The sequence below is a fragment of the Microcaecilia unicolor genome, chromosome 3 (assembly GCF_901765095.1).
Source record: "Microcaecilia unicolor chromosome 3, aMicUni1.1, whole genome shotgun sequence".
Lineage (NCBI taxonomy): Eukaryota > Metazoa > Chordata > Amphibia > Gymnophiona > Siphonopidae > Microcaecilia > Microcaecilia unicolor.
The window spans coordinates 156262045-156274333 of record NC_044033.1 but is presented as its reverse complement, the minus strand read 5'-3'; the positions used below and the strand labels follow the sequence as shown (position 1 = coordinate 156274333).

At 46.5% G+C, this 12289-nt stretch overlaps 1 protein-coding gene across 1 annotated transcript in view; it reads right to left on the bottom strand.

The window, feature by feature from the left end:
* MTR (5-methyltetrahydrofolate-homocysteine methyltransferase) overlaps positions 1–12289 on the bottom strand; it is a 345546-nt gene that overhangs the window by 110087 nt on the left and 223170 nt on the right. The window contains 4 exon segments of the mRNA XM_030196515.1: positions 3973–4093; positions 8286–8353; positions 10936–11014; positions 11017–11035. Coding sequence (XP_030052375.1) covers positions 3973–4093; positions 8286–8353; positions 10936–11014; positions 11017–11035 — 287 coding nt within the window.

The window sequence follows — 12289 nt, the reverse complement described above, 5'->3', positions numbered from 1 at the left end:
TAGACCACTTGCCTCTGCAGGAGACTAGAGCCCCTGTGCTGTCCTTCCCAAGCAGTGGGCTCCCCAGCCCATCAAAGAGGCGTCTGTCGTGACGACAATCCACTTCGGGGTCACCAGAGGCAATCCTGCAGACAACTTGTCTGTCTGCGTCCACCAGCTCAGCGCCTTGCGCACTGCTGGGTCCACGGGAAGGCGCACAGCATAATCCTCCGACATCGGAGTCCAGCGCAGCAGCAGAGATAGCTGTAGTGGTCTCATATGAGCCCTGGCCCAGGGCACTACTTCCATCGTGGCCGTCATAGAGCCCAACAGCTGCACGTAGTCCCAAGCCCGAATAGGAGAGGCTACTAGGAACTAGTCCACCTGAGCCTGAAGCTTGACAATCCGATTGTCTGGCAGGAACACTCTGCCCACTTGGGTGTCGAATCGAACTCCCAGATACTCCAGGGACTGAGTCGGGCGCAGCTGGCTCTTCTTCCAGTTGATGATCCATCCCAGGGAGCTCACAAGAGCAACTACCCGGTCCATAGCTTTGCCGCACTCTGCATAAGAGGGGGCTCGGATCAACCAGTCGTCCAGATAAGGATGGACTTGTACTCCTTCCTTTTGCAGGAAGGCCGCTATGACCCCCATTACTTTGGAAAAGGTCCGCGGAGCAGTAGCCAACCCGAAAGGGAGGGCTCTGAACTGGAAGTGTCGTCTCAGGACTGTAAAACGCAGAAAGCGTTGGAGAGGAGGCCAGATGGGAATATGCAGGTACGCTTCCTTGATGTCCAAGGAAGCCAAGAACTCTCCTGCCTTCACTGCCGCTATAACAGAGCGGAGAGTCTCCATGCGAAAGTGCCTCACTTTCCAGGCCCGATTGACCCCTTTGAGGTCGAGGATAGGCCGGACAGAACCTCCTTTCTTTGGAACCACAAAGTAAATGGAGTAACGTCCCTTGCCAATCTGATTTTTTGGCACCGGAACGACCGCACCCAGGCGGATCAGGTTGTCCAAGGTCTGCTGCACTGCCACAGCTTGACCGGAGACTTGCAGGGAGAGAGTACAAACCCGTCTCTTAAGGGTTGGCAGAACTCTAGCTTGTAGCCGTCTCTGATGACTTCCAGCACCCACGCGTCTGAAGTTATAGTGGTCCACTCGCCCAGAAACGAGGACAGCCGTCCTCCAATCTGCACTGGGGCGTGGACCAAGGCCCCGTCATTGGGTACGAGACCCTGGGGGAGGACCGGAGGGAGCACCTCCGGGACGGCGGTCTCTGCGAAAGGAATGCTGCTTGGGGGAGAAATTCCTCTTGAAGGAAGAGGGGGCAGAGGAACCCGACTTGCCCGGGCGGGTACCGACGGGCTTCCAGCAACCGTCCTCTGGAGGTACCGGGACGAGTACTAGCCCGAGCCCTGACCTCTGGTAATTTCTTGCCCTTAGACGTGCCGAGATCGGTCACGATTTTGTCCAGCTCGACCCCAAAGAGCAGCTTGCCTTTAAAAGGCAATCTAGCCAGGCGGGATTTAGAGGCGTGGTCAGCAGACCAATGTTTCAGCCAAAGCCACCGCCGCGCAGAGACTGTCTGAGCCATGCCTTTAGCTGAGGCTCTCAAGACATCATACAGCAAGTCTGCCAAATAGGCTAAGCCCGATTCCAGGGCCAGCCAATCAGCCCTCAAGGAGAGATCCGAGGGGGAAGCCCGCTGCACCATAGTCAGGCACGCCCTGGCCACATAGGAGCCGCAAACTGAGGCCTGCAAACTTAAAGCAGCTGCCTCAAAGGACGACCTTAAGGCCGCCTCCAATCTTCTGTCTTGGGCGTCCTTTAGGGCCGTGCCACCTTCCACCGGCAACGCCGTTTTCTTAGTCACCGCAGTGATTAAAGAATCCACGGTAGGCCACAGATAGGCCTCACGTTCACTCACAGCCAAAGGATAGAGGCGGGACACAGCCCTAGCCACTTTAAGGCTCGTTTCCGGGACATCCCATTGAGCCGCAATTAAGGTGTGCATGGCATCATGCACGTGGAAGGATCTAGGCGGGCGCTTCGTCCCCAGCATAATGGCAGAGCCAACAGGGGCTGAGGGAGAGACGTCCTCCGGAGAGGAAATTTTCAAAGTGTCCATGGCCTGTAAAAACAGGTTGGGCAAATCCTCTGGGCTAAAAAGCCGCGCTGCAGAGGGGTCATCCGCTCCATCCGAGCGGGGATCTATCTCCTCCAAGGAAACCGCAAAGGACCGTTGGGAGACCTCAGACACGCTGCCCTCATCTACATCGGAGGAGACAAAGTCCTCCAAGGCCTGGAAATCAACCCGAGGGCGGTTTACCTCTGGGAACCTCAACCTCTTTATCAGAAGAGGGAGCAGGGGCAGCGTTTTGCATGAGGAAAGCCTGATGCAGCAGCAAAACAAACTCGGGGGAGAAACCCCCCAGACTGTGCACTTCCGCAGCCTGGGCAACAGCCCTAGACGCACTCTCAACCGGCGCTCGCAATAGCGGGGGGAGAGACATGCTGCGCATCCAAAATGGCGTCCGGCGCGAAACTCCGCGAAGGAGCCGCGCGGGAAGAACGGCGCTTAACTTTAGCCGCTTGTGCCGTCGCCCAAATTAAGGACGTTCATGGCATTAATGTCTCCAACCTCAAGGGCGGCCCACGAAGAAGCCGTCCGAGCCGCGTGGCCGGCCAGATGGCGGAGGCGAGGAGTGGGGGATGGGCGTTTATGGCGGGAAAAAACCGCCACGCCGGAGGAACGACCGGGACATTCATCGGTCACTAAACTGTCACCCATCAAGGGCGAATCAGGTTGTAAAACCCCCGCATCCCCTCTAGAAGCGCTCCAGCGATCCGGGGAGCGACCCTTTGCGCCCTCGCCCTCCGACGCCATATGCCACGAGGAGAAGAATCGGGGAACCCCCTGCCCGCTATAAAAAGGTTAAAATTACCTGCTTGCCGCTCCGAGCTGTAACGAACTGGTGTCCCAGTGAGTAGCTGCAATGAACGTTTAAAGAAACGTCGAATTAAACGCCTTTAAAGACGTTTAAAATTTTTTTTTTTTTTTTAAACGGAGCCAGCGGGAGGGGGGAGAAAAGGAGGGACCTGGCACCACCAGGTTTGCACTTGCTCAAAAGAGCCCTCAACCCCAGGCCTCAACAAAACCTAAGGATTAGGCTTGGAGGCCTAGCCAGAGCTGCTGCTGTGTGTGACCACCACCTGCTGAGATAGAGAACATACTGAGGAGTTTCCGGCAGCACATGACCACATATAGGGAGGCAAAAGTTTGCTCTCTATCTCCACCTGCTGGTAGATGGACACAACCCACCAGTCTATGGATTGATCAGCTTGATGATATGGAACCATCTTTACATCTCTCCCTTTTTCTTGTAAACTGGTACCATACACACAGGTTATAGAAGCACTGATTTGAGCAAAAGAGGTAGTAATAGATCAATTAAAAAGGAACGGAGAAACCAGCATGTGCCCATACCACCAGTCAAGCAGGTTGCAGTTACCCTATGAGCATCTTTCAACACCCTGACTGACAAGGAGAACTTTATCCACTGCGTACGTCTAGTAGCGCTATAGAAATGGTAAGTAGTAGTAGTATGTGAAGGAGATATTTTTTAAAAGCCAGAAAGCAACCGTATGTGCAGGCTCTATCAGGCAGAGCTCGCGGCCTATTGGTGAACTCACTCACTGGGGGGGGGGGGGGGGGGAGGAACGGAAAGTTAAAAAATGATATGTATGCCTATTTGAATTATGTTGATGTGACAAACATTAAAGCAAGGGTATAGGGGGGATGGGGGTGGGGAGAGGGAGAAAAATTCACAGAAAAGTTTGATGACACTTCAGTTAAAGGTTTTGTTAAAGAAGACAGAGATCTGTATTAAGTATATGTTTATTGATCTATGCATGTTGTAAACTGTGACATCAATAAACAGTTAAAACATAAAAGCCAGAAAGCAAAGTCATTTTCATGATCAGACAGACCTAGAAGTAGTTGCTCCTCCAATCAGCAAAGGAATCTTTAAGGCCAATCTTTCCATCTCCTTGGCAACAAAAATCATTTCATCCAGTGAAGGTGTGATGAGGCCAGAAAGGCCAATTATATCTGTTTTAGATTTGACAAAAATATATATATACAGTGAAAATAATATAATCTTCATCAGAAAACAGTTTCTGAGTCTCAAATTAATCATGTTTTGAGATCTATACTACTCCTCAATTTCCCTTCCTTTCACTGCACCTACTTCAGGCTTCATCTCACTTAGGTAAAGCATGCTGAAGATTCTGTCTCCCTTTCTTTTATGTGGTAAAATTTTCCTAGGGTACGCCCCCCAGTCATTCCATTGCTCAATAGGACCCTGATGCTCAAAGCTCTGGTGATAAGCCAAAAGGGCAAACACCACAGTGCGACAACAGCGCAGAAACCTAGCCCTCCTATGCTCAAAGCAAATGGCATTCAAATTTCATGCATGCTAGTAAAGCAAAAGCAAGGAGGCGGAACGTGTCTGGTGCATGTGCACAAAAGATTTGCCGTAAGCACAGCGCCTGTGCACATACCCAGGCAAGCACACATCGACACTGTTCTTCTGTGCCTTTAAATATAAAATTATTTGCAACTGAATTTTGAAAGGCTCATATTTAAGCACTGAAAAACAGACGCCAATGAGTACTTTCACGTTGCTTGGACTCACATGCGTTTGTTCCTCACTATTAACGCTTACAGGCTGCAAAGGCTTCCTTCTGCTTCCAAAACACCATAAAACCAGCAGTTTAAGGTCAGAAATTCAGAAGAAATCCTCTCCTCTAAACCTACAACATTCAAGGCCGGTCTTAGCAATTGCAGGGCCCTGTGCAAACCAATTCGGTGGGGCCCCCTGTCCCACCTAGCCCCGCCACCTGTTGACAAGATGTGATTTAAACATTTTTTAAATTTCAAAGACAAACTAAGCAAAACTTGTACAGAAAAAAACTAATTCAAATATGCACAATGCTATCATTAGAAACCTTTGGGTTTAAAAAGCAAAACCATGTGCATCCAAGGACTGGATAAATGAATTAAAACAAATCCCATTAATATGTAATACTTGGTAGCAATAATGAAACAGTGGTTGAATATTCACATAGCAAGCAGCCTGAGGCAACAGATTTATTTTCCACTGACCATAATTAACTTTGTATCAACTTGGCTTCTAATAGTGTGCTGAACTGGACAATGTTGGCACATTAGACTGACTCTGCACAGTTCTGCATGAAGGAAACCCTTCCCTTATTAATCAATACCTTCCCTGTGAAATAGTAATAATAATAAAAAAGGCAAGTGCATTTTTGTAATATACCACTGCATTCCACAAAGCAAAAAGAGCAAGTTCCCACATGCCATCTTTTTTTCTTCTGATGTAGGCACAGGAAAAAAAAACAGATTTTAAAAGCTCCCAGGTTCAATCTAATTCATGTTTAATGTGGGATAAAATGCCATAAATAAGTAAATAAATAGATAGATAGAAACTCTGAATGTTGAGCACCTAATTCTAATAACATGTCTGTTTAGTGGCCCTTTACCAGGAGAAAAAAAATGTTTGCACGAATATATAGTACCAGGGTGTCCCTTTAACCAGCCCCTACAATTGAGACAGATATTACCTTGAGTTTTCTACAGTATCCTCCATTCCCCTTTAACCAGTCCCCTCCAAATGACACAGATGTTACCTTTTTTTTTTTTTAACAGTATCCTCCCCTCCCACCCATCTACCCACCTATTCCAGACCTCCCCCACGCTGCAGAGTGACCTCCCAGCACATACCTGAAGCCACCCTGGTGGTCTAGTGGAGTCTTCGGGGCAAGAAAGATCCCCAGTCTTTCCTGCCCGCTGCCGGCGCTGACCCTCTTGCTGCATCTTCTTTAAAATGGCTGCTTAGACTTCCAACGGCGGAAGTCTCGGTAGTCATTTTTAAATAGCAATGCGGCAACAAGGGCATCAGCGCTGGCAGCGGGCAGGAAAGACTGGGGATCTTTCCTGTCCCAAAGACTTTACTAGACCACCAGGGAGGCTTTGGGTATGTGCTGGGAGGGCACCCTGCAGCTCAGGGGAGGGGAGGCAAGGAGTCAGATTGCGGCAATGGTGGGAAGTACCTGGAGGCACAGGGCCCTATGCGACCACTCCTGTTGCCCCTGTCCAACATCATCCCTGAGCTGTGGGTAAGTTTTTAGCATTAAGGACAGCATTTTTTTCTGTACTGTTGTCTGAGCATTGGGAGTAATCTGATTAACATCCGTTTCAATACATTGAAATACAATCTGCAGCCATCTTTGGCATGCACGTTAATACTGCACTAGAGCACTCTGAAATTCTAAACACATCAATGTGCATGCTAGTACTGCCTAATGGTTAGTGTAGTGGGCCGAGAACCTGGGGAACTGGGTTCAATTCCCACTGCAGCTCTTTTTGACCCTGGGCAAGTTGTTGAACTCTCCATTGTCCCAGGTACAAAAACTTGGGGACTCTTTTATTAAGCCGCATAAGTGTCTACGTGCGCCAAAATGGAGTTACCACCTACCGTGTGGCTCTTGCAGTAATTTCATTTCTGGTGCACATCTGATATGCGCGTCTGAAAAATATTTTTTATTGTCGGGCGTGCATAACGGATGCACACAAAGTGGTATTAGGCACGCGTAGGTCATTACCGCCTGGTTACCGCGCGAGTCTTTACTGCTAGGTCAATGGCTGGCGGTAAGATCTCAGACCAAAATGGACGCGTGACAATTTTGATTTTGCCTCACATCCATTTTTGGCAAAAAAAAGGCCTTTTTTACAGGTGCGCTAAAAATGGATCAGCCCAAAACCTGCACCTACACTACTGCAACCCATTTTTTTTGCACGCCTTAGTAAAAGGACCCCTTAGATTGTGAGCTCACTAAGGATAGATAAAGTACCTGCATATAATATATGTAACCACTTTGGCTGTATCCACAGAAAGGCAGTATATCAAAATCCATGACTCTTTATCATAGGCATTAGTTTTTGAGCATCGGCCCCTGGAAGCTAGACAGCAAATTATTCACCCTTCGGACAAGGAGGACAGGGCAATTGACATTCTACAGCTGACAAGCTCTGAAAGGCCAACCAATCAACCAACTTTCACAATGGGGGAAATTCTATAACAGGGGTTGACAGAGTTTATATGATGTTAGGGTGCAAGCACCTATGTCAGCCATAGAGCCTAAATGCCAGAGATATATGCATAACTTACAGTACTCTATAAGGTACATGTGTGATTGAACGTCCACCCTAGCTCCGCCCCTGTGTACATTCACCATGCTGTAAGATACACGTTTACAAAATAGTGCTTAGGTAACCATTTGGCATATATACATGTACGAGTGCACATATGCGCTTATATGCTAGTATCCTAGACATTTAAATGCTTAAATGTGCTCATAAATGTTAGTTTATTTTATAGAATAGCCTTAAGATGTAAATAGGTGTGGAGGCTCATTTTCAAAGCACATTGACTTACAAAGTTACACATGTACTATGTAACTCTGTAAGTATATGTGCTTCCAAAATGAGCACCTTAATGTTTTGCCATGACACATTATGCTACACACCCTTTTGCTGCCATTAACCAGCTCAACAAGGATAACCAATGATGCATTTCACATTCCTTTTTCCTTTTACTTGGTCTTTTATCAACTTTCTTCCCTTCCTCATTTCAATCTGCTTGACTGTTATGTATGCCTTTTGCTGGTAATAATAATTTATTTATGGTCTGCATTATCTACAAATTCTAAGCGGAGAACAATTCACATATATAATAAAACTAGTAAAAAAGCCCCGTTTCTGATGCAAATGAAACGGGGGCTAGCAAGGTTTTCTTCTGTGTGCATGTGGGAGTGTGTGTGTTCCTGCCCTCTCTCCCCTCCCCCCTCTGAGTCCTTCATTGTTACAGAGAGAGCGATTTGATTTCCTGCTTTGCTGTTTTCCTTCACTGTTTGTGTTAGAGAGAGAGCGAGGGCGGGGCAGACACTCATGGGGAAACCGGATATCTCTCCCTCTTCATACTTCCGGTTGGAGGCTTCATAGAACGTTGGTGTTGCCTTTTATATATAGAGATAAACAAAGCATTAGGATAGGATAGGATAGTCATCTTAAAGTCTGAGACCTTCTTGGATGTTCTGGAGTCAGCAGATAATTCCTCACCAGTGGCAGCCATTCTATTTCCTATTCATGTGATGCACAGAATCCTGCTACATAACATATAAAAATATAAAATGACAGCTCAGTAATACCATTCACTCACCTGCTTTCGTTTCAACAGCAGTCCTTAAGATTTTATCACATGGAGTCATGACACCTAGATCAATAACTCTGGTAAAAAAAATGGAACACAAAGGAAGCCAGTGAAAAAATTAATTCATGTTAATACTGCATCTATCAGAATGACATCTGAATCTATGAGGAGAATCTGTGAGGAGTTCAATGAAGAAGAGCTAAAAATATCTGGAGACTGCTCTATGTAATTATGTTTATATTTGTTATTTTCTTATGCACAGCCCTTGTCAGATGGTATAGAAGCCTTCAGCGCTGAGGGTGAACTCCTAGGGTTTCCCTGTACTGTGTACGTAAGGGACCAAAATGTTATGTGCCACTTGTGTGTTGAGGGTGGAACTCCTCTAGGGGAAGTCCTAATATGGCTCATTTACGTCAGGGATGCTCAGTGATGTTTTGGAGTGGGTGGAGACTTTGGTTCTAAAGGCAGAATGTTTTCAGGGGGACCCCCACACACTGCGGTGCTTTGAAGTGGGCAGAGCATATTTTGGGGGAGCCCCTCACTGAGCAGCTTCAGTGGATGACAAGAATGCTAAGCGTCATGTGGCCACATCAAGAGTGAAGCCATTTGATGTCACACAGCCCAAGGTATGCTGTTTGTCAGCGGGTAGAGAGCTGACAGTTTTCTCTTCTTCAATCTTTAGGATCCTTTGTGGTTTTATCCTGTGCAGTTTACACAGTGAGAGAGAATGCCATTTTGATCCTTTTTTTATAGGGTGTACACAGGCTGATTTATGTTTTTATAACCCGGTCATCTGCCAATCATCTTCTGTGTTTATGAGGACTTCTGCAGATCTTTTTTGCTGTAGAAATTTGTGGAGCTTAGATTTCCTGCCCCTTGGTGACAAAAGACAGTTTCTTACATTGTGTGCTGGTCACAGACTGCAAACACACACGTCATATGTGTCAGTGACTGACATTTGATTTTTATAGCCTGGACAGCACTTAAACCCCAGTTTCTTCTCCATAGTGAACATAAGTGCTGCCAGATCAAAGTCAATCTTTGATTTATAAATATAAGTATGAAGATGGGACTCAAACTCAGCAGACCTCTATGGCCGCTGAAAAGTAATTGAGGTGTTCTAAGGCAATCTGATGATCAAGAGCTCTTGCACATACTCAGAAACATTGTCCAGAAGATTCTGAGCTTTGGAATAAAACTGGCTAGGTTCCATCAGGTAGTGACATCACTCAGATGGGCAGCTGTTGTCCATGGAGAAAGCCCGATATAAAATTACCTTTTACGCCTATCAAATGGATATTCAAATGTAATACAGCACTTATTTATATAGCAATATACAAGGCAAGCTGAAAGTACCATATTAGCATAAACAAAATATTAACCACTCCAACAGCTTCATTCTGGAACTGGCATCTTTTTTTCCACCATATTATGTTGCTGAAGGAGGAGAGGGTGGGCTTGTCCTTAAAACACAAAAAGCAATTTTTATCTGTGTGGAGTCCCTATATACATTCCCTTCTCCTCCCAGAGCCTGCAGTTTGATACTGAATACTTTGGAATTTTGAATGGAAACAAATTTTTTTTTTTTTTTTTGGGGGGGGGGGGGGTGTTGATGTGTTGTATTCGTTCTGGGACAGATGTTATTTGCCTTTCAGGGGGTCTTTAAGATACAGTAGAGGAGTAGCCTAGTGGTTAGTGCAGTGGACTTTGATCCTGGGGAACTGAGCTCGATTCCCACTGCAGCTCCTTGTGACTCTGGGCAAGTCACTTAACCCTCCATTGCCCCTGGTACAACATAAGTACCTGAATATATGTAAACCGCTTTGAATGTAGTTGCAAAAAACTTCAGAAAGACAGTATATCAAGCCCCATTTCCCTTTGTGATTTTGCTTGATTATGTATATTGTTTCCAAAGCTGGTTGCTCTGTTCTGTTGATTACTGTTCTCTTTTGTATAATTTAATAAAAAGATTTAAACATAACTGCTCCAACAGCACACAAATGCCAACATACATTTACATCTGTTCCAATGCTGGTGCTAATGTGCACATGTACTTTAGGCATGTACTCACATATTTTATGATACAGACATACATTGCAACTTCACTCCTACTCTGCCATTGGAATGCCACAATCAGTTATCAACCAGGCTACTGGATTTTGCACCAGCTTCCAATACTTCAGGGAGGAATGCCACAGAACAGGGTTATTACAGTAGTCCAGCCAACTGGTTATTAGGGCATGAATTCCTGTCTTTAAATCTTTCTACTCTAACCATGGGCAAAGTTGGCAAATATGCCTAAGCAGGAAACAAACAAAAAAGCACAAACGCTTAAAAATGGGGGATCGTTGACCATTCCCTATCCACCCAAACCCTAAAATCTTTCACTTGCTCCTTCAGCAACAGAGAGGCCCCTTCAGTCACAATCTGGTGGCCCATATTCCATTGCCAGTAACCTTGTATTTTAGAGACAAAGACTGTATGAGTACCTCTAAAGAAAAAGACTTATGGATAAAGCCCTATCTATGTATTTTCTTGGGCGGCTAGGAATCAGAGTGCATCATTTTAAGGCTTTACTCTGCTGCTTTGAGTGGGAGTACTATGCCCCCTTGAGCACTTTGGAGAAGTGTTTATTTTTGCTTTCTACTCACGTCTTTACCTGAAATTGTTGCAGCCCAGCACCACTCCCACAATGTTCTTGCCAATGTCGTGCACATCTCCTTTCACTGTGGCCAGACAATTGTGCCTTGGTAAGGGTCCTAAAGCAAAATAAATGAGGAAGGCATGCATTTCAGATTCTTTCAGCTCTAACAAGTGCTCTAGAGCAAACAGAAACAAGACCTGGGTGTCAGCAATGGTGGCAGGACAAACAAGTTAGTCTTATCTAAAAGGGAAAAACTAGGAAGACACAAGTTACAGTCAAAACAATCCACTTTAGAATCATGACTGCAGTTAGTTTTATTTACTTTGGAATAACTTGATTCTGTCAGTGAAGGGGAGACAGAAACTTATGAACAGTAAATTACAGTACCAGAACATGAAGCAATGTTTGGATGAAGTACGTGCAATACAAAGACACTGTATACAAATTGTAGGGTCAGTGTGTGCTTCTAGTATTTGTACTGATTGTATGTTCTGCAGTGGCTGTCTGGATTCCCTAGTGCTTCTATGGCACTGCCTTGTTAGTGAATGATACATACTTGTAGCAGGTGTTCTCCGAGGACAGCAGGCTGATTGTTCTCACGACTGGTTGACGTCAACGGCAGCCCCCACCAACCGGAACAAAAGCTTCGCGGGCGGTCCCGCACGCAGGGCACGCCCATCCGCGCATGCGCGGCCGTCTTCCCGCACGTGCGCAACCGTTCCGCTCAGTTGAATGACAAGCAAATTAATGAGTAAAACGCAACTCCCAAAGGGGAGGAGGAAGGGTAGGTGAGAACAATCAGCCTGCTGTCCTCGGAGAACACCTGCTACAGGTATGTATCATTCGCTTTCTCCGAGGACAAGCAGGCTGCTTGTTCTCACGACTGGGGTATCCCTAGCTCTCAGGCTCACTCAAAACAAGAACCCAGGTCAATTGAACCTCGCAATGGCAAGGATATAACAGAAATTGACCTCTTGAGAGCAGAGTCCACGACCGCCGAGTCATGAGGCAATTGGGGCCGCATTAACTCTGGGTCTGAGTGGATCCTGTATTGGGACTCCGCTTTCTTGGGGATGGTGGGATTAGATAAAGGTCTCAACCAGTTCCGAAGCAGTGTCTCTTTGAGGACATTGTGCAACGGTACCGTGGAGGACTCTCTAGGTGGTGATGGATAGTCGAGGATCTCGAGCATCTCGGCCCTCGGCTCATCCACAGAGACCACGGGAAAGGGAATGCAGATAGACATATCCCTGACAAAGGAGGCAAAGGAGAGGCTCTCAGGTGGCGAGAGCTTCCTCTCCGGTGAAGGAGTGGGGTCGGAGGGAAGGCCCACAGACTCCTCTGAGGAGAAATATCTGGGGTCCTCCTC